At 36.2% G+C, this 22,436-nt stretch overlaps 1 protein-coding gene across 3 annotated transcripts in view; it reads right to left on the bottom strand.

The window, feature by feature from the left end:
- Positions 1–400: 400 nt before the first annotated feature.
- The window catches only part of FMN1 (formin 1), a 588,141-nt gene continuing 566,105 nt past the window's right edge, over positions 401–22,436 (bottom strand). For all 3 annotated transcript variants that reach the window (XM_056810223.1, XM_056810225.1, XM_056810224.1), the window contains 2 exons: positions 15,892–15,976; positions 401–10,195 (listed from right to left, as the gene is read on the bottom strand). In XM_056810223.1, coding sequence (XP_056666201.1) covers positions 10,151–10,195; positions 15,892–15,976 — 130 coding nt within the window. In that variant the 3' untranslated portion in view covers positions 401–10,150. The remainder of the gene's footprint in view (positions 10,196–15,891; positions 15,977–22,436) is intronic.

The raw sequence follows: 22,436 nt of genomic DNA, 5'->3' as shown, positions 1-22,436 counted from the left end.
CATGCATAAACTTTTGCGTTTCCAACTCCTGTCGATTATCCTGGGCCCACCAGTTTATTGTTCAGAATAGATGTTGCCTATAGGATAGTAAAACTTAGAAAAATGAATGGTGGGACTTATTTATAGATCAGTGCTTAGTCTTGAATGTAGTTACAGGCAAACTGTTTGTGGGTACTGAGTTAGACAGAATATAGAAAGCAAAGATATAGATTTCTAATAAGAACATGTAAGGTGGAAATAAAGACAGAAACGATGAATTTTATCAAATTCATTTAGGCAGTAAATGGGCATAAGACTGAAAAAAAAAAGATAGGCATTCTTGGTAAGCTATAAGTTGACCATATTTGTAAGCTACTTCTTGAAATGAAAATAGAGAACAAATTTGTACTACACACCAGGGACACATGAAAACAACATTTATTAAAATAACCTTGGGAATTTTACATCTCTAGGCCATAAATGTAGTTCTCTGCAAATTCAAAAAATATATAGGTTCTATCTCTTAAAACAAATTGAAAGGCTAAAATATTAAGAGTAGGAATAATACAAGATAAATAAAAACTACATTGGAGATAGAATTCTTTGAGTGGATAATCTATAATATCTAGCCAACATATTTTACATACAAAAATACACTTAATATGGTGAACAGCAGTGTCAAGGAGGAAAATATATATCTATATATTTCATTATATACAAACCAACAATGGTTCCTTTACCCTTTCTTTTAAAAATAAATACTTCATTTGGTTGCAAAGGATGTTTACAAATCCAACTCATAAGCATTTCTCACCTTTTACAAAATTAAATATGCAAATATAGATTAGAAATACATATACATTAAACATTTTAAAGGAAATGTACCTGAATCCAATTAGCTTATTAAGTTTTTAACTATTTAAGATCATGTAAGTTTGATTTTTTTCAAATAACTATTCCTCCTCTTACCCAAACTGTGTCATAACTTCTACTAAAATTCATGTCTAAGTCAAATGAAAAGCCAGGTAGGACTTGAGTATTATAGATTGTATTCATCCCTCACTAAAACAAAGAAAATCTCTATTTTGCTTTATTTTTATAGTCAGATCAAATTTTTTTTTCAAAAAGTTGGATCAATAAACTCTTTTGCATCATTTTCCTGATTTTGTGTGTGTATGAATGCATACTTAATCTCAGGAGGTCTCTGGAAGTGTTGAGGCAATAATAATCCCATCAAGAGGTACAAACAATGTGGAATTGGCTAGATCAATAATTACCATGTGGGTATCTTTTGAATGAAAGATGTTGCTAAGGAGGAAAAGAAATAGGAACTAAATTGTAAGGTGTGAGGGGAATGAAGCAGAAACTGAAGGGGGTAGTTATTTATGGCAGAGAGAGATTGTAAAAGTGAAGAAATAATAGCTTTGAAGTACCAAGTGAAGGGTGATCATGGGAGAAGCATCAAAAGGGAATAAACAAAATAAAGTAAATTACCAATGACCAAAGGAATATTAGAAATTCAGTGTGATATCAGATAGATATGTGATAAGAAAAACTGGAACTGGGCCAGTCATCATGTACCTTTAACTGACTCATCAAACCAAACATAGGCTTGCTTTACTTTTGAATCTACCATTTCATCCCCTTTCTAGAAACTGGCCAGCATAAAGGACAAAAGAGTATTCAGGGCACCCTTTGGTTCAAAGGCTTGCTGAACTCTCACAGAGAAGCTCATTCATTACATCTCACTGCAGAGATCTCATTGATCGGAGACCATATCTTTCTCATTGTAGAGAATGTACAAAAAACATCGGGCCACTCAAAGTTTATTGGTCTAAAAAATCAGTTTTGGCTTTACCCAATTTTCCATGATTTTCCATCTTTTATCTCTGCTCACCTTTTTTTCCACTATCTCCTATCTCCCAGTTCATGGTGTGTAGAACACTAGCATCTGGCTAGAACAAAAATATTTAATTCTGTAGAAACAGGATCCTATGAAATTGGCATACAGAAAGAGCTGGCCATGAGAGGCCAGATTTATTACTTTTTTTTTTCAGAACCACCTCCTGATTTCTATTAAGGAATTGATGCCTATTTTTACTGAGGTTCTGGACATGTAAGTCAGAGCTTATTTTCTGGGCTAAGGCATGGACCCCTCTGAGTCGAAATTTGGAGACACCCTGGTCCCCTCTGCTGACTTGGTATTCATAATGAAACCCAATTTAAAGAGGAGAAATTGAGCATCAATTGTCATTTTTTCTTTAGAACATTCCTGGAAAAAGAATTCTAACTTAAAATAGCTCTTCCCTTTAATATAAGAATATTTTAGAATGATGGCTTAAAAGAACATGTCTTTTACTGAATACTTGTTGTGATTTTGAAACAAGGATTCATAAGAGAATCATATTGCTCAGTCTGTGGGAAATTGATGACAGAGAATTATAGTATCCAAGGGGAAGGTGGGATCTTGAAAGGATATCTGTCTGTTCATTTTGTACCAGGAGGTATGTCCTACTGGACCAGAAAAGATAATTCAAGAAGAAAACCTATCCATGTTACAAGAAGGAGAAATGGAAACTTCTGGGTTAGGCACATTGTAATCTGGAGGTGGTCATGTACTGAAAACAAAAAACAAGCAAGATGACAATTCTACAGATGTCAGAAATGAAGGCTAAAAATGGAACTATCCATGCTTTTCCCAAATAAATCTTACATATAAAGATTTTGATAGAGCTTTTAGTCTCTCAATGGAAAGAGGAAGGTATCTAGAAAACATAACTCTTCTTCATTCTAAAGATTGTAACAGAATGAAGACCAAATAGTGGAGAAGACATCTGCACATTTGACCAATGTCTTTCCGGAAGCTTATATGTGAAGATCCATTCAGAGAGATTCCCCTTTGCCCGATTATTTGTGGGAAGCAACTTTTAGTTTGGGAAGTTGAGCCTGGAAAACCAAAGCAGGTAGCTATGGAGAGATGAAAATGCTTATAGTCCATGAGATGTTAATAAAAGGAAAATCTCAGTGAGAACAGAAGAAAATATGTTGAATTTTGCCAGGGCTGTTGACAAACCACTATTCATGCATTCCTGAAAATGTTTTCATGATTCCTTGTAAGTATACAATAATGCATTGGCAACACAGGCTCTAATCTTGAAGAAGTCTATATTTAGACACTGCCAGTGCTCCACATTTTTACACAGGTGGGATTGTGGGAGTCATTTCTCAGCATAGGTGATGGCCCACATGCAGAGGAATATGTTAGTCTAATTCTAAAGTCTGCCAAATTCCTTGGGGGCAAACTAGCCAGAAACTGTAGATTCACTGACATTTTGCTAGCACACTTGTATCAAGTTTCACACAATGCATAAAAAAGTAGCCTACGGAAATATTTTGATCAAGCTAAGATCAAAGGATAGACACAAGCATTCTTAGCATTTTGGAGAAGATAGGAAATAGGAAATTTTATGAGAAGGTGGTGTGGCAAGATAAATGGGCAGATTCATCTACCACTTTGTCTAAGAATTGAAATCAGTCCCGCTATCTTCTCCAGCACACTGAGTGCAGAAAATACTTATTAACAAATGTTTCTAAGATAAAATGTGCAATTCAATCCCAAACTAGTTTATAGTTAGGACCAAAGTGGACCATAAAACACTAACTCCAGAGTAAATTCTCTGAGAATATATTCTAGGGAATAAGAAGGAGAAGAAAAAAAAATCTTTGAGGTAGGTCGTCAGAGTCAGTCCAACAAGTATTATTTGCTATAGGTTCAGAGGAGTCTGTTAAAGGAAGGACAAAGAGACACAGCCTGAGAGGAAGAGGGAGATAACAAAAGGGTTAAGGTCTTAGGAAAAAAGTGATGACCTACAGTGAGAAGTTTGAGATTTTTCACCATCTTCTCCATTTGTTACCGGTCCTGCATAAATGCTGGAAATAAGAAAACATTCTACCTGGTTTGACTAAGCATGAAACATCTCTGGTTGGCTTGATCTCACTTGCCTTGGCAATGCTTCATTTTCTTAAGAACTTTAATGCTCCACATGTCCTTTGACAAGTTCATATTAGTGTTGATTAGGAATCTTAAGAAAAAACAAATAAAAGTAAGCATATCGAATTGACTTCAAGTCTGACATACAAGAGCATCTTAAATTTAGTAACTTTCCAGGAAGGCATTACTTTGGGACAATGTGATATTTTGACTGTTCTTTGGGAAGGAAATAAATATTGTGAAATAGGAATTCAGTGCCTTGAATAAGGTGTCAATGGCTGATAGGCTGTATAGAAATATTTTTTGTTCCACTACCCAATAACATAAAGAACTTGCCTCCCTGTTGCTCAGAGTGACTGTGCCTGGAATCAATTGCCAGTGAAGTAGTAAATACCATGTTCCATAGATATATAGGGATGATCATTTATTGGCTCCCATTTCTGAAGGTGCTTTTTCCTCACGTGCAGTTCTTGGCCAATGCCGAGGGAGGCTTCTAAGCAGATGGAATTATTTCTCCATGTGGCTTGAAAGTGGAAATCTATCCAACAACAACTTTGGTTATTTTGTATTTTGAAAAGATTCAAACTGGCCACGTGTGCTCAGCTCCAGATCAGTTTGACCATATGGGACTTATTTCGCATGCATGTCAACCCCAGGGGATCTTTGCAGAAGGGTAGGGTAGGGGCAAGTTCCTTATTATGACAAAGAAGTGAAGAGAATGAAATCAAATTGTTTAGCTTTGTTTCTTTGCCTCATTCCATTCTACTACCAAGGCAAGGTTTCTAAAAGACAATTGACTTTTTTGAAGTCAAAAGTATTTGAAGTATGGTCATTGCACTTTATGTGTCTATCGTCCAAGTCCTCTGGATATTCCATACTTCTAGAAGCTATCCCTGAGGTAGCCATAGTTAGGATGTAAGCTAATTTTGAAAAAAATTGGAACCACTATCCATGGAAGAAATTTTAGTCTGATCTCAAATGTTACTTAGTGTCTTCATTGACCATGTTTTGTTTAGTTTTTTCGTATGACAAAAGCTCAAGCACCAAGCTCAGTGCTCAATAACCACTAATTATTGGTGATAGTCAATTAAAAGTAGAGTCAAGTCTGAAAATTAAAACAAAAGGTCTATCACAAATCAACATGACAAATAAGAGGACATAGAGAGAGACATCACTCTAGATCATGAAATTAACCTGCATTTGTGATACATTAAAAAACAACTTAATGACAGTGATAAAAATCTTATTCGTTTCTTATTCTTTGACCAATGCCACATTTCAATTTCAACAACTAATAGTCCAATAACATGGACTCAAACTTGACCTTACTGTCCCTTAGTTTGGGTTTTAGATAAATCTGAAGTCTTACAAATTTAGGACAAAGTTCAAGGCTTGATCTTGAGATTTTTCTTTGAAGTGATGAATAGTATCAATTTTAAAAGACATTTTCTACCTCTTTGGGGATTAAAGCATTTTGGAGTAAAGAAGACATCTAAGTAGTCCAATTCTTTTGTCTTCATGATGAAGAAAGTGAGATATAGGAAGGTTGTTCTGCCCAACATCATATTAGTTATTACATAATTAATTAATGGCAGAGCAAAGACTCAGAGACTCAAGTTTTGTAATTCCTAGTTCAAGGCTTTTTGCATTGTATAATATATTGCCTTGCCTTGTACACACTTTCCAAAAGGAATCATTTCACTTTCACTCTCTTCTGACCATTTAAAGTCTGGACTATAAATAATTTACATTAAGTTTATATGGCTGGTTCACACAAGGGTTGGGGACTACTCTGCTTCAAATCATCAGGTAATCACAACTGCTTAAATTCATGACTTATACAAGATGATTTCTCACGTATCTCACAACTGGGATTTTTTTTGACCCAGTGTTTGTGATTAAGGACTAATGGTGGCTGCAAACCCTACAGAATAGCCAAATTCTCTGTGTCTTCCTTCCTTTATTGCAAATAGAATTCTGGACTTTGTATGACCAGAGTTATCTTTTCTTTCTGCCATATACTTTATATTTAAACCATTAAGATTGGGAAAACGAGTAGGAGAAAGTAAGTAACGGTAACTTTTAGAGAATCAATAAGGAAATTAAATTGAAAAGTGCCTAAGAACAGGATGCAAAATCTATAGTGAAATTTGTAAATCACAGGCAAATCATTATTCAAGTACACTTGTGGTTCTCTTATTTCATCTACATCTGGTCCTTGGGAAAATAACATAATAATCATTCTATCAATACCATAAAAGTTCTAAAGTCATCCACATGTATTAATTTTTTCTCCTAATAAGTACACTTTCCCCAATTTCCTCAGTAGGTTATGAGTGGGTTTTTGGGTAAATGTGATTACCTCACTGAGGGGAAAGTTAGAAATGGTCTAAAAAAATCAACTCATCTATCCCCAGAGACTATAATGATTCTCCATATTCATTGAAGAATCATAAGTACTCATTCTCTTTGCTAACTCTAAGATATAATCTATTTCAGTTGGAAAAAAAGCAAAATATAATAGCACCAGGGGCTTCCATCTGTTGTTCCCCAGATTTCATACATTTTTACCCATTGCCTTGGGTGCCCCAGCAAGTTGCTATGGGTCTCTAAAGGCACTTCCTATAAACAGGACTCATTTACTTAAAAGGCACCTTCCTGTTGCATGAGATGACTGTCATTTGCTACACCACTTCTGCCCCATCCTTTATCACAAGGTATTGAAATGCTAGGCTATGAAATGCCACCTAGCTCTCATAGTTCCATTGTTAATAAAACCAACACTTTGTTCTTCCTCTTTCCTTTTCAACTTAAGTTAAAGGTTTGTGTTCAAAACAGAGCCTATTTTCTTAATATGATGCAGATTATTCTGTGGTCTGCTGTAGCTTTATTGCCATTGTACCTGGATAAGCAGTAACATGTCTAAGCATCAATCACATGCTCAGAAATCAGTGCTTATTGCAATTGGTTTTTGTAAGAATCTGAACTTCTGTAAACATGCAGTCTTAGGATTTATGGCACCAAGAAATTGGCGAGGAGGGGATTAGGTAAGGATGTGCAGAAGCTGTTATCTTATGAGTCCCTAAGTGGAGGACCACATTTGACCCATTGATTAGGTAATGGTAGTCACTGCCAATTTACCTTTTCCATTGGGATGAGGGAAGGTTGGATACCATGAACTCAGTTTCCTGCCTACTCCATATGGAGCTATATATTTTTTTGAGGAATAGGAAGACATGCTTCTATTAGCAACTCCTTCCCTTGAAGTATGTGGACATTTCCACTGAAGAGTGGATAGAAAAATCAGCAGTTGGAATAATCCCCTCCTCTTTGGAAATGTCCAGTGCTCTGGAAAAGTTTTCCCTTTTTTCCACCTCAGGAATCTGACCATTTTGGGATACACATCCAGCAGTCACAGAGGCTCTGGCCATTAGTTTCCACTTCCACTTCTTTGATCCTGGACCTATCTGTGGATTTCTGGGCTTCAGGCAAATACCAGAAGTAGCTCTATATTATAGAAATCTGAGGAACCCTACTGTACCTCCTCCAGACTCAAGGTATATTTCAGTGTGCTCATTTAGAGGGGTCCCTGTGGCCAGACTTGTTTTAGATCTTTTGCATTGATTAGCAGTGGGATGTTTGAGCACTGGCTATGAACTGGAGATTCAGATTGATCAAGAAGTATGCTGCTTGGGAGGGATAATTGAGACTCCTTTTAACCTGCAGCATCTTTTCAATGGTGAGTACACTGCCAAACTTGGGAAAGGTAATAGACATGGTGCAACATTGGTATGTGATGTGCTACATTTGGCTGGAGGCAATCAGGTCATCAGGCTTTATCAATGGCAGCAGGAAGAAGGCAAAAGCCTCTTTTCTTTAAATGCTTTTTACTACCAATTTCTCTTGCTTCAACCAAAACGAAAGTAGGACTATCAGTAACGTGGGCTGAATTTACCTAACTCAGTTCAACTTCTCACTTGTTCTCTTCCAGTCGTTAGATGTTTGAAAGGAAGTGCTTCTTTGGAAAATATGCTAGTCCTAATTACCTTCAAGGACTTGTTCTTTTCAACATCCTACTTCTTGGTTTAAGGTATCCCTCTAGTAATGTCAGACTAAGTACAACTGTGTAGTGATTTCTTTTCTGCAATCCTCTCATTAAGCCTAAAAAGGCTAACATTTACACTGATCTAGTTTGCCTGGTGCTAAACTGCTTTTCTGGGGGAAAGTGGACATTTTTCTTTCACATGTAAATGCTAGGAAGAACTCCCTGCAATACTGGATGCCTTTTTTTTAAGTGGGTGACTCCCTTCAAATTCGCTAGCTGATAAATTTCCAGAGATCTCAGGACTTCTGAGTGAGACAGAATAGGAAACATAAACCAGTGATAAAAGGTTCTTTAGCTGAGAAGTCAAATGAATTCTTGGTAGATCTGCATAGATTTTCTACCTTGATTGTCATAGCACTTCACTTTGGGGTACAAAAATTAATCATCTTCATTTTTGGCAGCTAAAGAAAACAATTAGCACCTGTGTTAATATGGTTCTTATGCCCTGAGTTGACCTTCATGGCTGCATTTTTAAACTCTTTAGAGATAGAAACTGTGTTAAGAATGAGGTGGTAATTTTTATTAGATGCTTTGATTTGTAACAGTTCCTGAAGGGACTGGCAGGTTGGTGGGGACCACTCAATTGAGATAGACCCAGGGATCTGACAAGTAGAAAGGATCTGGGAGCCTTAGAAGAAGGGAGAAGGATATGAGAGGCAGTAGGGATGGAAAAGGCACTCGGGGGATATTTCTTGCTTCTACATAGTCCTCATGGTACTCAGCAGCAGAGGAAGTTTTACTGCCTTCTTAGGAACATCACCTCAAACCCCTTCTTAATTATTCCCTGCCCTAAGCTTTCTACCTGAGAACCAAAGGGCAATCAAGGGTACTAAGGGGAGTCAGTTCAGGGGAAGGGTCCAAGATGGGTTTTTTCCCTGGACTTACAATTATATCATCATGGCTCATGTCCCTGTAGCTACTCTTAGTTTCTCAGCCTCATATAAGAGATCTACCTTTTGAAGAGTAGCCTACGTAAGGCTGAATGCCAAAGCAATCCACATTTTTTCTTTTGGATGTGAAGGTTTTTCCTCTGTGCTCATTTATTTTTATACTGAGGATCTTTATCACAAACATTACTTGTTAGTGAGAAATTTTTCATAACTGATTTCTGATCTCTCTTGATTCAGAAACAAGAAGGAGCCCAGGCATCTTCAAGGGCTCCCTAACTGAACTGTTCTGGCAGCAAAATCTTGCATAGGGACTGCACCACTGATGTCAGAATGTTCTGCGGCATAGAAAATCAAATGTCAGTCTTAAATGTAAAATGTACTTGCCATTTGTTCTCTCCCAAACAAGTAAGGAATTTGATCCTCATGCTGTTATGGTTATTTTTTGTCTTTTGGGAGTTGAGTATGCAGGATTCCTGCATACCTAAGCCCAGAGGGAAGAACACCAAATTGCCATCAATGTAAAATAAGAAAATTAACTTAGTGTTAAGGCCAACTACCTGGGGTCATTAGTTATTCTCCTAAGAGAACTGAGTTTATGGCTACTTCTTCCCCTTTCCACTGATGTGCAAAACAACCTTTTAACCTGGGATATTTACAGAATATTAGGTTTCTAAAAATAGTTGTAGCAAAATAATAAAATACAGGGTATATTTATGTATAGAAAATTTCAACCCTTCAAAGAAGAAGGATGCATATTCTTTCCAACATGATTAAAGGAGGGCCAACCATCAAAGCAGCAGGGTTGAAGACCAAAGCTTAAAAATCTCATTGGGCAGATGTGTTGATAACAGCTCCTTCTTCCTCTTTTGAAACATGTTCATCAAACTGTACTTGGTAAACTCTAGACTTGAGCTGCTTTACAGCCTTGAATAGACACAGTGCATCCTTCAAGCATTGAGCTTACTAATGTTCCTGTAAACATCTTGCCATTGTTCCTCTGGCTTCTTGAGGGGCTTCCTTTGAAAAGACCTGGAGAGCTTTCCTTGGATAGTCTCAGGAAAAGCAGAGCAAAACAAATGTTTGGTAACCAAGTTTTCTACCAAGTGCTCTCCAGGGCACTGGTCACAACATAAAGCATCACACAAGACTTCAGGTCCCCCTGCCATCATTTTCACATGTCTCCTTTCAGTTGGTGGTCACACTGGCTTCCTTCTGGCGTAGTCTCTCCTTCTGTTGTTTAAGAAAAAAATATAAGTTGATTATTATTCCTCTAATTTTTCATCTGTTCTTAAATTACAACAAGCATATAGTCTAGAAGGCTGTGTTGAATTGTCTGAAAAGGCTAGATCTACTATTCTTTCCTACTGTTCTGTCATCTTTATCCCTTACTCAATCCACCAACCATTAAAAAAAAACTTGTTACAAAATTAACCACTGTAATTCTAGGTCTCTGAGCAAGTCCTACAGGATCAGAAGGCTGTTCTTGATCCTCTACTCTTTGTTACATATATTTATATATCTTTCAGGGTCTGTTTAAGGTGATAACTCAAGGATGATGGAAAGAAATAGTGATTTCTCATTCATAAGAATATAATTCCTCTTTCTAAATTCATTATTTCTGTAAAAGATCAGGAGTAAATATTCTTTTATTATTTTGAACTGTTGCTGCTAATATTTCTGTCTCCATTAATTTTTCCGCTTCTAGATAGATGGATCATATATTTTTGTTACTATAAATATAAATAAGCGCATACACATATACATATAAATACAGTATACATACATACATACATATATATATACACAGAAACATAGATGTACATTTTCTGTAGCTTGAATATAGATTGAACACATTAAGGGGAAGAGAGTTAGGAATAAAAAAATTTAAAAGGCCAACAGGGACAGTTAGGTAATTCAGTGGATAGAACACCAGGCTTAGAGAGAGGAGATCTTGGGTTCAAATCTGGTTGCAGACACTTCTTAGCAGTGTGACCCTGAGCAAGTCACTTAAATCCCATTGCCTAGCCCTTACTGCTCTCAGAAACAAGACACAATATTGCTTCTAAGATGGAAGATAAGGTTTTTTTTTTAAGTTAGAAAAAAAGAAGGCCAGCAGGGAGAGGAAGTTCCCTGAGAAATGTACAATAATCTGGACCTCTAAGGTGTATAATTGAAAATCTGTTACCCTAAAAAACCCCTATATTTCCTGGGAGCCCACTGACTTTCTGTCATTATGTAGTTCCTATAGACAGGGAATAAATATTCAGTGGACAGTCCTGCTCAATCCTTTTGGTATGATACAGCAAAGATTTGGTGGTGGCAAGCTAAGTGTGGGGATTTTGAAAATGGCTAATCAGCCATGGGCACGTGGTCTGTATTTTGTATCCTCTTTATTCCTTGATTTCTAATGATCATTTATAAAATTCTTTAAAATATAATATTTTTACTACTATTAAGATTTAATTTTAAATTTTATAGTTGGCAACCAGAAGGAATGAGAAAAACTCTCAATTTTTTTTTAAAGATAGCTTAGATAAATTTTTAAGCCATGTTTTTCCTGGCAAGGCTTTTTGCCCACCCACCCCCATGAACTCTGAGAGAACTCCAAACTCTCTACCTGAGCTGATGCCCTGTTCCTGCCAGTTTGTATATTTGTTTGTTTGTTTTTCTTTTTTGCCCCACCCTCCCTAAGGGCCTGGCCATTTTCAGTTTGAGGACTATTGCAATCTGTTTGAGCCCATGTTCCTCAGTTCCTCACTGCAGCCTCTGGCAATCCTCCTCCTGATCTCCAGCCCTGCTTCTCTTACTGCTCCTGATTTTGCTTGCTCTGGCTACTAAATCCCAAGGGCCTGCTTCTTGCTCCTACTCCTGCTACTGTTGGCAATCTAGCCTCCTGGGTTGTCCCAGCCATTTACTCCTGACCTTCTTAATCTGGGTTGCCCTGTCCCGGAAGATCCTGTTGGGCTGCTGATTGCTGCCATAGGAGAAGCTAGGAGTCCTTAGAACTGCTCCCCAGGGCAGATGGTAAAAAACCTGGGTGTATTTTTCCTTAGGCAAAGATTAGCCTCCTAACTCCCTCTGGGGAAACTAGCCTTTTACTTGGGGGGTGGGGGGTAGGGTGGAAGAAGTTTTTACTCTTCCAAACAGGAAGCTGATTACATGCATGGCATACTCTATGAAAGAGCAGTACCTTGCCTATTTCAAACAGTTTCTACCATTCATGAGCACATTGATGCTTTTACTTATCTTGCCTGAGATTCAGGGGAGAAATTAATCTCCCTGCAACTCTTTGCCTGCTGGTTTGAGATTGCTAAAACCCATGTTCTCCCTCACTAGAGTGCTGACAATAGGAATCTGAACGGATAGAAGAAGGAACTTTAAAGAGTCTGGAGGTGAAATTTTAGTCTTTTCAGACTCCATTTTTTTAAATGAAAGTCTCTGTATCTTATTGTATTTTGCTGATTGTTTTGCTTAAGATTTACTTTTGTTGTTTTAAGTTCATATACTTGTTTTAAGTATTCAATATTATTCTGTTACACTGAATCAGTTTAATCTACTGGGTTTTAACTACTGATATATTCTGTTACCTGTCACCTATAACTATACTGAACAAATATTGAATAAGCCCATATAAAAACAGATTTTTCTTCCATTTTGGCTTTGTAAATTGTCACAAAGATGAAACATTGCTATACCTGAAAAACTTGTGACAATTATCAATTAGCTTTAAATATCATATAGCAGATTCATGTAAAATATGAGAGTGGGTTTGTTTGCTATTGTCATTAAATGGACAATGGATAATTTGGGGATATTGATACTTTTTGAATGTGCATTACCTGCTATACTGCTGTTCTTTATGAAAAACTGTTATTTTGTGAAAATCATTTGCTTGCACTCACAGGACGGCCAGGTTTGAAGGAGAACATGGATCTCATTTTTTGGTGAGAAACCTTTGTACTCTACTTTTTCTTAGCTGACACAGTGTGTCAATGATTATAAGGTATATATTTTTTATTTTAAAAAATTTATTCTTGTTTTGCTTGCATGTGCAACATACTATTTCAGTTTTATTTTTTCTCTCCTTTTTGTATTTGAAGGACATCAACAGTATTAAGAAGATTTTCTTTAACTTTTTTGGTTTTGCAGTAATATAAGTTTAAGATACCTTTGTCCTAATGTCAAAACATACCCAAGAAGCTTTAAACTGCAAAAATGATGCCATTGATTGTTTTAAAAAATTTTATGGGACTTTGCTTAATGATTCTGTCTGGTTCCAGGAGAAAGGAATACAAAAAGAACCATTGCACAGTGCCAAAGAAATACAAAGCTATTTGCATAGTGCCAATTGATCACAAGGTCAAAAAAGACCAAACCAATCCAGGTAGGATTGATGAACTTCCAAGCCAATACAAAAGGACTTGAACTTAGTGTGAGACTCAAGGTTGAGACACTTGACATATGTTAAAATTTAGGACACCTTGTATCCACGTTCTTTGTAAAATGCTCACAGACAAGTACCAAAGTTTGGCTATTTTCCTGGCTCCTCCTATCCCTGAGAGTGAAGGTAAAATCAGATCATGGAATTACACTTCCATATCACACAAAAATCTAGTCCCTATTCCATCTTTCATAATGTGGCAACATATATCATTTTAATTGGGCCCTGACACAAGGACCTCTTATAGGTTTATTTTCTTTTACTTAGAATTTTTACACACAAGACTCTGATAGTCTATATTTCATCCAGAAATTATCTTTTCTCTTTTATTTGGATTTTTTGGATGTTTTTTTTATTTTTTGCCAATTGATTCATATACCTCATAACTCAGCTATGCATTCCTAAGTGATCCCTGTGTTTTTCAACACCCTCTTTAGGGGATAACGTGTTATTATTATTATTATTATTCTAAATTGCAAAGTTTAAATTCTTTTTGAGAGTAATTTTAGGTTAAGAAACATGCTACCTCTCCAAATCCAGAAAGTGAATTATTTAGAGAAGGCACCATGAAGATGCCTCCACAGACCACACACTGCACCAGAAGATCCAGAGTGAACTTTGACATGTGGTGATTTGAACTGTGTGAGGTTGAATGCATTTGTTTTTGTATATATACTCTTATGGCTTTTTGTCAATATGCCTAGCAATCATTGGTTTTGTACTCTTTCTTCTTATCCTCAAATTACTGTAATTTAAAAGTTGATTATGTTAAGTGACCAAACTGGGGAGACTAGGTCCCCAAAATTAATCATCAGTGGGGAATGTATAATTGAAAATCTGTTACCCTAAAAAACCCTTACATTTCCTGGGAGCCCACTGACTTTCTGTCATTATGTACTTCCTTTAGACAGGGAATAAATATTCAGTGGGCAGTCCTGCTTAATCCTTTTGGCATGATGGTGGTAAAATAAGAATAGGGATTTTGAAAATGGTTAATCAGCCATGGGCACTCGGTCTTTGTTTTGTATCCTCTTTATTCCTTGATTTCTAATGATCATTAATAAAATTCTTTAAAATATAATATTTATATTACTATTAAGATTTAATTTTAAATTTTACAAAGGAGGGCTGCCAGTAATCGATGAAATCATAGTATCAAGGAACATAGAGAGCTGAGAGGAACCTTAAGGGTCATTTAATCTAATTCCCTCATTTGAATGATAAAGAAACTGCAAGCTGGAGAAGTTGTTAAGTAACTTGCTAAGGTCACACATGTAGTTAGTATCACAACCAGGATCTGATCCTCTGACTCTAATTTCAGTCAACCTAAAAAAAACTTCTCACCTTATATTACTACTAGTATTAAAGAATTATCCTTTAGGCTTCTTTATTTTTCCCAAACAAAAAACAAAGTTAGGCTTCCTAACTGGAATCTGGCTAGTTGAGGTCAATTTATAATTATGACAATGCAATGACCCCACGATTTTCCCTCAGACAAGATAGAAGATCCCACCTCTTGATAAAAATGGAGTGTCTTAGCGGGATGAAATTTGTCTATGAGAGCAGGGAGAATGACATGCAAGATGGAAATGGAAGAGAATAGAAGCAACAGATGTTTGGGGCACAGAGTAGGGCATGAACTCATAACCCAGGAATCTGACAGTCACGTTGAATTCTCATTATGAAGACAAGTGAGATAAAGAAATATAGTTCAGAGGTTTCAGGCACTCATTCTGTTGTCAACCAGCAGATGAAGGTTTTTTTTTTATGGTTTCTTTATTTTTCATCACCATCAAATAGCAAGCATTGAGCTTCCATACAGAAACAATACAAAACTGAAAAGGGGCTGTCATGAGACACAGTTAAACAAAATAATGGTAAAGATTTTAATAGGAAAAAAATTCAAAAGATCTGCCCTGTTTACTAGTACAAAGAGTCAGTTAAATGTTTCTTGGGTTATACTTCTCTATCTTCCATTCCATTTGGGGTGAAATTCAATGTAGTTCTTTGCAGGTTAATTGTGCCCTCTCTTTAGGGAGACATCATACCGTGTTGGGAACCAGGAGGCCTGGGTTTTAGTCTTGTTCTGACACCCTTTTCCATTACCTTAGCAATATCATTTAAACTTTTTGCATCTGAATTTCCTCATCTGTTGAACAAGAATACTAGCTGCCCTTATCTGTGGTGTGAACAAATAAGAGCTCAAATTTGAAAGTGTTTTGGATATTTCAGAAGATATTGAAATATAAAGTTTTATGACTCTATCTGCATAATTCACTGAGAAAGTGGGGTGGGAGAATTCTAAGGAGACCAAGCTGGGCTTTTTGGTAATGGCATCTATATTTATTAGGAAAAAGAAAAGGTATATTAAGAAAAAGCTTCATTTTTCCTCTCCTCACAGTTGCCCTTTTTTTAGTATTAATAAAATCAGAAAAGTTTTAGTATTAAGAAAGCATTGATTACACTGAATAAAATATCTTATTACCAGACTGGCAGTGGGATTGATTTTCTTGGTCTCCACTTTCTTCTCTGCTGTTAACTTGTTGACAGTTTCCTGGGCCATTTTCAGTCTGAAATAAAGAGAATGAAGAGAAAAAATGAATAGAAAAGGAGAAAAATGAAGAGAGGGAACTATATTAAACAGAAACAGAAGACGTCATTTCTAATAATTGTTTCTTAATTATCCAATCAGTTTCTTGGGAGTTTGGAACTGTTGGAATCATTCCAAATGATTAGTAGTGTTAAAATTCAAGGAGGATAATTAGATTTTAAAGTTCAGCACTCTCTTACCACATTTCCTAACTGATTAGTTGATGTTTTATCAAAACCAGAATTCTTTATTAAATTTCTTCACTGGAAGGTTGTAGGTCACCTACAACCTTGAAGGAGCTTTCTAATTTTAAGCTTCTATGTTCCTGAATATGTGGTAGGTTCCTATGAACTGAATATCATATATAGTTTCTTTAACCCTCAGTATGCATTTTGCATGGTTATTTGGATTATGCTTATTTTCCTGCTTATCAGAGTCAATTCTAAAAATTGAAGCTTTGGGGAAATTTTAGAAATGAGAAAATTTCAAACATGCATAAAAAATTAAACAACCCACAAACGTAAAAAAAGGGACCCTTTTCTTCATGGACTTAAATAAGAGAAATCCACATTCTTTACTAGTTTCTCAATATAAATCATCAGTTGCCTGGGGCAAGTGGCCATTTGCAAGGCTAATTCAATACATTCAAAATACAAATCAAAATCAATCTTTCTGTCTACAGTTGGGAATTAATGATAATGAATTGAAGTCCTACCTTCTTGGTTACAGAGAGGGTATGGGAGAGTGAATAGGAGAGGAAGAGAAAAAGAGAGGAAAGGGGAAGAGGGAAGAAGGGAGGGAGAGAAAGAGAAATAGAGAGAGAGACAGAGATTTAGAGAAAGGCAGAGGCAAAAGAAACACACATACATAGAAACAGAGACTGACTTGCACATAAGCAAAGATTTTTAAGATAAGAAAAAAAATTACCAAGTTGCCCAGAAAATTGGGCATCTCTTGACATTGGTACAATTAGAGATTAGAGAGTAACAGAACTTGAAATTCTTTACTTACTAAACTTATCCATTTGCAGAAATAATTGTGCCAATCCCCACTCAAGAAAAGAAGGCATTAAAAAGATCAAGCTTAGTTTAAACTGTTCCTGAGATATTGAATATTGAGGAATTTTCAAAGTAAAGCAACAATAATGGACATTTACACTGTAGGACACTCCACCTGCAGCAGTTCTTTTGGGACTATTGACTTTTCTTTAAAAAGAGACTGAGCTCAAATCCCACCTCTGACACTTAATAGTTGTTTAACTAGAAGTTAACTAGAAGTAAGTCACTTTACTACTCTATCTTTTCTTCATCTATAAAACAGGAATAATAATATCTGTAGTGGCTTGCTATGAGGATCAAATGAGATGATTTTATATAAAGTTCATTGTTAATATCAAATAACTATATAAATGTCAGTGATTGGTATTATTATTAATGGCAAATCATTGCTCTTTATTCGTAGTCTGTGTGAAGGAGAAAAGTGTGGCATATGGCTGAAAGGGTAAATTAGTGGCAGAAGAAAAGCACTGTTCTAAATGCTATTGAGGACACAGATAATTACAACAGTCTTCCTCTTAAGGAAAGCACAAGGGGAAGAGAAAGGGAAGAAGAAAAGGAACTTAGAAGGTGGCATAAAGCTAATTTCATCAGCATAAGCAACTTCCATTGTAGGAAGCAAATTAAGCACAATATTAGGTATAATGTGAAAGTATTAGACAAGAAGTTCCTTTATCGGGGGGTGGGGGTGGGGGGGAGGCAGCTGGCTCAGTGGATTGAGAGCCAGACCTAGAGATAGGAGGTTCTAGGTTCAAATCTGGCCTCAAGTCACTTCCTAGCTGTGTGACCCTGGGCAAGTCACTTGACCCCCATTGTCTAGCCCTTACCACTCTTCTGCCTTGGAACCAATACACAGTATTGATTCCAAGATGGAAGGTAAGGGTTTAAAAAAAAAAGAGGTACCTTTACCAAATGGCTCTAAAATCTTCATGAGAATTGCATTTGGAACTGTTGAGGGTATCTTTCATGAAATGAGAAGGGAATATGAAGATTTTATTGTTGGAGGAGAGAATTTTAAAGTCTCATTGGGTTCATATTTTGTTTGTAAGAAAACATTTGAGGGGGCAGCTGAATGGCTCAGTGGATAGAGAGCCAGACCTGGAGACAGGAGGTTCTGAATTCAAATTTGACCTCAGATACTTCCTAGCTATGTGGCCCTAGGCAAGTCACCCAACCTCTATTTCCTAATCCTTGCCACTCTTCTGCCTTCAAACCAGCACTCAATGTTGATTCTGGAAGGTATGGGCTTAAAAAAAAGAAAGCATTTGACCAAATATGGCCTCAAAGGCTTTTCTCAGACAAGATATCGCATGTCAAAATTGCATAACTCTTTGTGACACATGTCAGGACTACAGAGATTACTTTGATCAATAGCCTATTAGATACTAAGAGGATCTATTTTTGATAATGTGTTATTTCCAATTTCCAAGCTTTAAATTGAGGTTCAGATATGTCCTTCAAAACCTCTTTTCTTATTCCATTCCTAAGAAACCCAAGAAACACTTTTCATATCCCCTATGGCAGAGCATTTTCTAAATCAGGGCAGTGAGATTATGGGTTCTATCCTGTCCACTGAATAAAAACTGGCTTATTTAGGTGGCTGTGTCTGCAGGCAGCAAGCCAATGTCCTTCCATCTCAAATTGGAGTGAATAGACAACACCCCTCTTAAATGGGTATAATCTGAAATTTTTATTTTCAATTTTTAAATTATAGTCTTGGTAACTATCACCACCAAAATATTTAAATAAATAAATGCTTAAAATTTATGTATAAAACCACAAACTTCACATTATTTATAATTTGTTTGTAAATATGTAAATTATGTATGTGTTCTGATATAGACATCCTCTGATTTTGAGTTCCCTTTGGATTTTCTTTACTCGACACTTTTTTCCTTTTGATTTTGTGGCTGTTGCTTTTAAAATATAATCATAGTTTGCATTATTATCATTTTTTCATATGTATTTCCCTTATTTTCTTTATGTTTCCAATATTTGTCATTTCTAATAACACAATACAATTCATTACATTCAAATATCAATATTTGTGCAGCCAATTTCTTCCAATCATGGCATGTATGCTCTTTTGTCATTACAAACAAAGCTTCTATAAATATTTTCCTATATACACAGCTTTTTACTCTCTCAAAAATGCTCTTAAAGTCTAATCCTAGTAATGGCATCCTTAGCCTAGGTCAATAAGCATGAACAGCTTTACAACTCAATGTATATTTCTATCTTAAAAAAAAAAACAATTCCCAATTGCTCTAGCAATACAATATTGGGTCTTTTTTCTCTGTTTCTATTAGTATTTAATTTGATCAACTAAAAACCCATCTGGTTCTCAATTCTCTCTCAATTCTCTTTCATTACCAGGGTCATATTTAACCAGATTGCTTCTTAGACACAGAAATAATCTCTTGCCAGGACTATACTATTTCCAAAACCAAGCCTTTCTAGCTTATTCATACCCAGTGGAACTTTGGTTCCAATGCCATAATCCCTCACAAATGATTTCCTTCATAGTGTGATGAATGTTAAAGTAAGATATTCACAGAATATTTATACTCTCTACATCATTGTTGTCTCACCAAAGACTATGTTTGGATTATGTGTAGATGCTCAAACTTAGATCTACTACTAGCTTCATGCAGGTGTGTGTGGGCTTTCTAGCTATGTATCAGATTAAACTTATCAAAGGTTCTATTTATCTCTTATTTTTTTGGGTTAGATTATTCTAATTCTAAGAGGGGAAAATTAAGGTCTGTTATTATTTTATCTATTTCCATCTGTATCTCATTTAGTTTTTCCTTTAAAAAATGGATGCTTGGTGCATATGGATGAAATATTGGTAATACTTCATTATCCATAGTATTCCTCAATATAATAAAGTTACCCTGTTCATGCCTTCTAATTATATCCATTTTTTTCTTTAACTCTATCAGAGATAGTAAATACTGACCAGGCATTTCCTGTATTTGCTAAGCCCCTCACTCTATATGTAGCTCTCATTTTCAGTGTGTTTCTTATAAACAACATAACGTTGGGTCCTGTTTTTTATCCTTTCTGCTATTCATTTTCTTCCCATGGGTGTATTCATTCCATTTGCACTCAAGACCATAGTTGCTAGCTGTGCATTTCTGTCTATTCCATTTTTCCTAATTTTTTGTTCCCCTATTCCTTTCTTTCTTCCATATCCCTCTTCAGATGTTCAATTTTCTTTTACCAGTACACTCCAATTCACACTCCTTCCCCCAAATCCTCCCTTATCCTGTCTCCTTGCTATCTTGTTCCAAGTTGGCCCACTTTTCCAAAAGTCCCTCCCTTTGTCCCTTACCCTTTACCTTTTAATTCTTATCCAATCCACCTTTTCTAAAACCCCTTCTTTATCCCCACAACCACACCCTTCTACTTCTTGATATGAGTTAGATTCTAAAAATTGATTCCCTATCTTGTCTTAAGAGCTCCTCTCTTATCTCTTCATTTTACCTCCACCTCTTGATATATATTCCTCTCTAGGCACCCCTTCCTTCTCTTCCTTTACCTATCCTTTCATTTCTTATTCCCTCAGTTCCCCAAGGAGACTCCCAGTCCTTCCCTTATCCCATCCCCCTTCCCTCTTATTTCTCTATACATTCAAAAGATTTTTACTCCTCTAATTGTGTATATTTTTCTCTCTTTATCCCAAGTCTGATGAAAGCAGGGTTCTAGTATTACTAGCTCTCTGTCCCCTCCTCCCTTTCTCCATGGCAGTTCCTCCATTCATTTCTCTCCCATTTGAGGTATCCATTCAATACTACCTCTTTCTAGTCTATTCCCCTACCTTTTCAGTCCAAGCATTACATTCACTTCAACCTTGAGTGTCCCACCTATACCTGCCCTTCAAAATACCCAGCCAACGATACTATTCCCAGGGACCATAGAAGACATTTTCCCATTCAGGAATCAAATACTTTGGCCTTTTGGGTTGCTTATGATTAGAATTTCATTGTCTTTGTATGTTTCTTATACATCAAATTTTCTGCTGAGTTCTGGGTTTCCCCCCAAGAATAGTTGAAATTCTACAGTATTAACATTTTTTTCATGTTGTTTATAGTAATACTCCTTAACCTGATAGCTATGGAACACAGTAGTGATGTTCCTGTGCATTTTCATCTTTGAGTATCTTTAAGGTGGTGATCAGTGGATTCTTTCAATTTCCATTTTACTCTCTGATTCTAGAATTTCTGGGCAATTTTCCTTGATTATTTCTTGGAGTATGGTGTTTAAACTCTTTTTTTTTTTTAAATTATAACTTTCTGGAAGTTCAATTGCTATTATATTGTCCCTCCTTGATTTATTTTCCTGGTCAGTTGTTTTTGTGATAAGATGTTTCATAGTCTAATTTTTCATTCTTTTGACGTTGTTTTATTATTTCTTGTTTTATTAGGAAATCGTTAGTTTCTCTTGTCCAAATGTAGTTCTTAATACATTATCTTCTATAAGTTTCTGGATATATTGTTCCATTTTGTTAATCTTTTATTCATAATTTTCTTGATTTTCTTGTACTGCTCTTATTTTTTTCTTATTTTCCCTCAACCTCTCTCATTTGGTTTTCAAAGTCTTTTTTAAGCTCTTCCCAAACCTCTTTCTGAGTTTGTTGCCATTTATTGTATTTCTTTGCTGTTTTTGAAGTAGGAATTTTAAATTTCACTGCCCTCTTGAGTTTGAGCTGAGATATATTTACTATCCTCATAATAACTAGCAATAGTTGGATTCTCCTTTATGTGTCCATTTTTTATTTATTTGAATTTTAGCAGCTTGGCTAATAGACTTAATTACTGTTTTTTTGTTGGAGTCCTAGGGTTCTTAGTGTATTGAGATATGCTACCTCAGATTTTAGGATTTTCCTTTTTCTTTTCCTCCTGGGTCCTATCTAGTTATTCAGTTTTTATAGATTGATATAATTCCTAGTCCTTGGATCAAACCTCAATACAAGATTGATATCCAACCAGAGCCCTCAGGTAGTTCTGCCACTGTAACTGCAAGCAGACCATCCAGCTCCCCCTGTGGCAGAAGCTAGAGACTACACTTTCCTGGGGGTGACAATAGCTGACAGGGTCCCAGTCCCTCAGCAATCACACTCACCATTGCATTCCTTCCTCATGCCTCTTATCCTACTGCCATAGCAGGGAATAGAGCAGGTATCCAGTCCATGTTCTTGGGGTCTCCAAAGTTCCTTGTTTGTTAACAGCCAGGTTTGAGTTCCTGTCCTTAGAGCCTGATGCCTATAGACAGTTGGTGTCTATTCTTGTCTTCAGGCTTGCATGAGTGAGGCTGAGGCCAGGGAAGTCAGTAACCTTTCTCTCTAGTTAACCCTAGCTATTTAGTTTCACTACTGACTCC

Source organism: Monodelphis domestica, chromosome 1, assembly GCF_027887165.1.
Source record: "Monodelphis domestica isolate mMonDom1 chromosome 1, mMonDom1.pri, whole genome shotgun sequence".
Classification (NCBI taxonomy): Eukaryota; Metazoa; Chordata; class Mammalia; order Didelphimorphia; family Didelphidae; genus Monodelphis; species Monodelphis domestica.
This window is presented reverse-complemented; position numbering and strand designations above follow the sequence as displayed.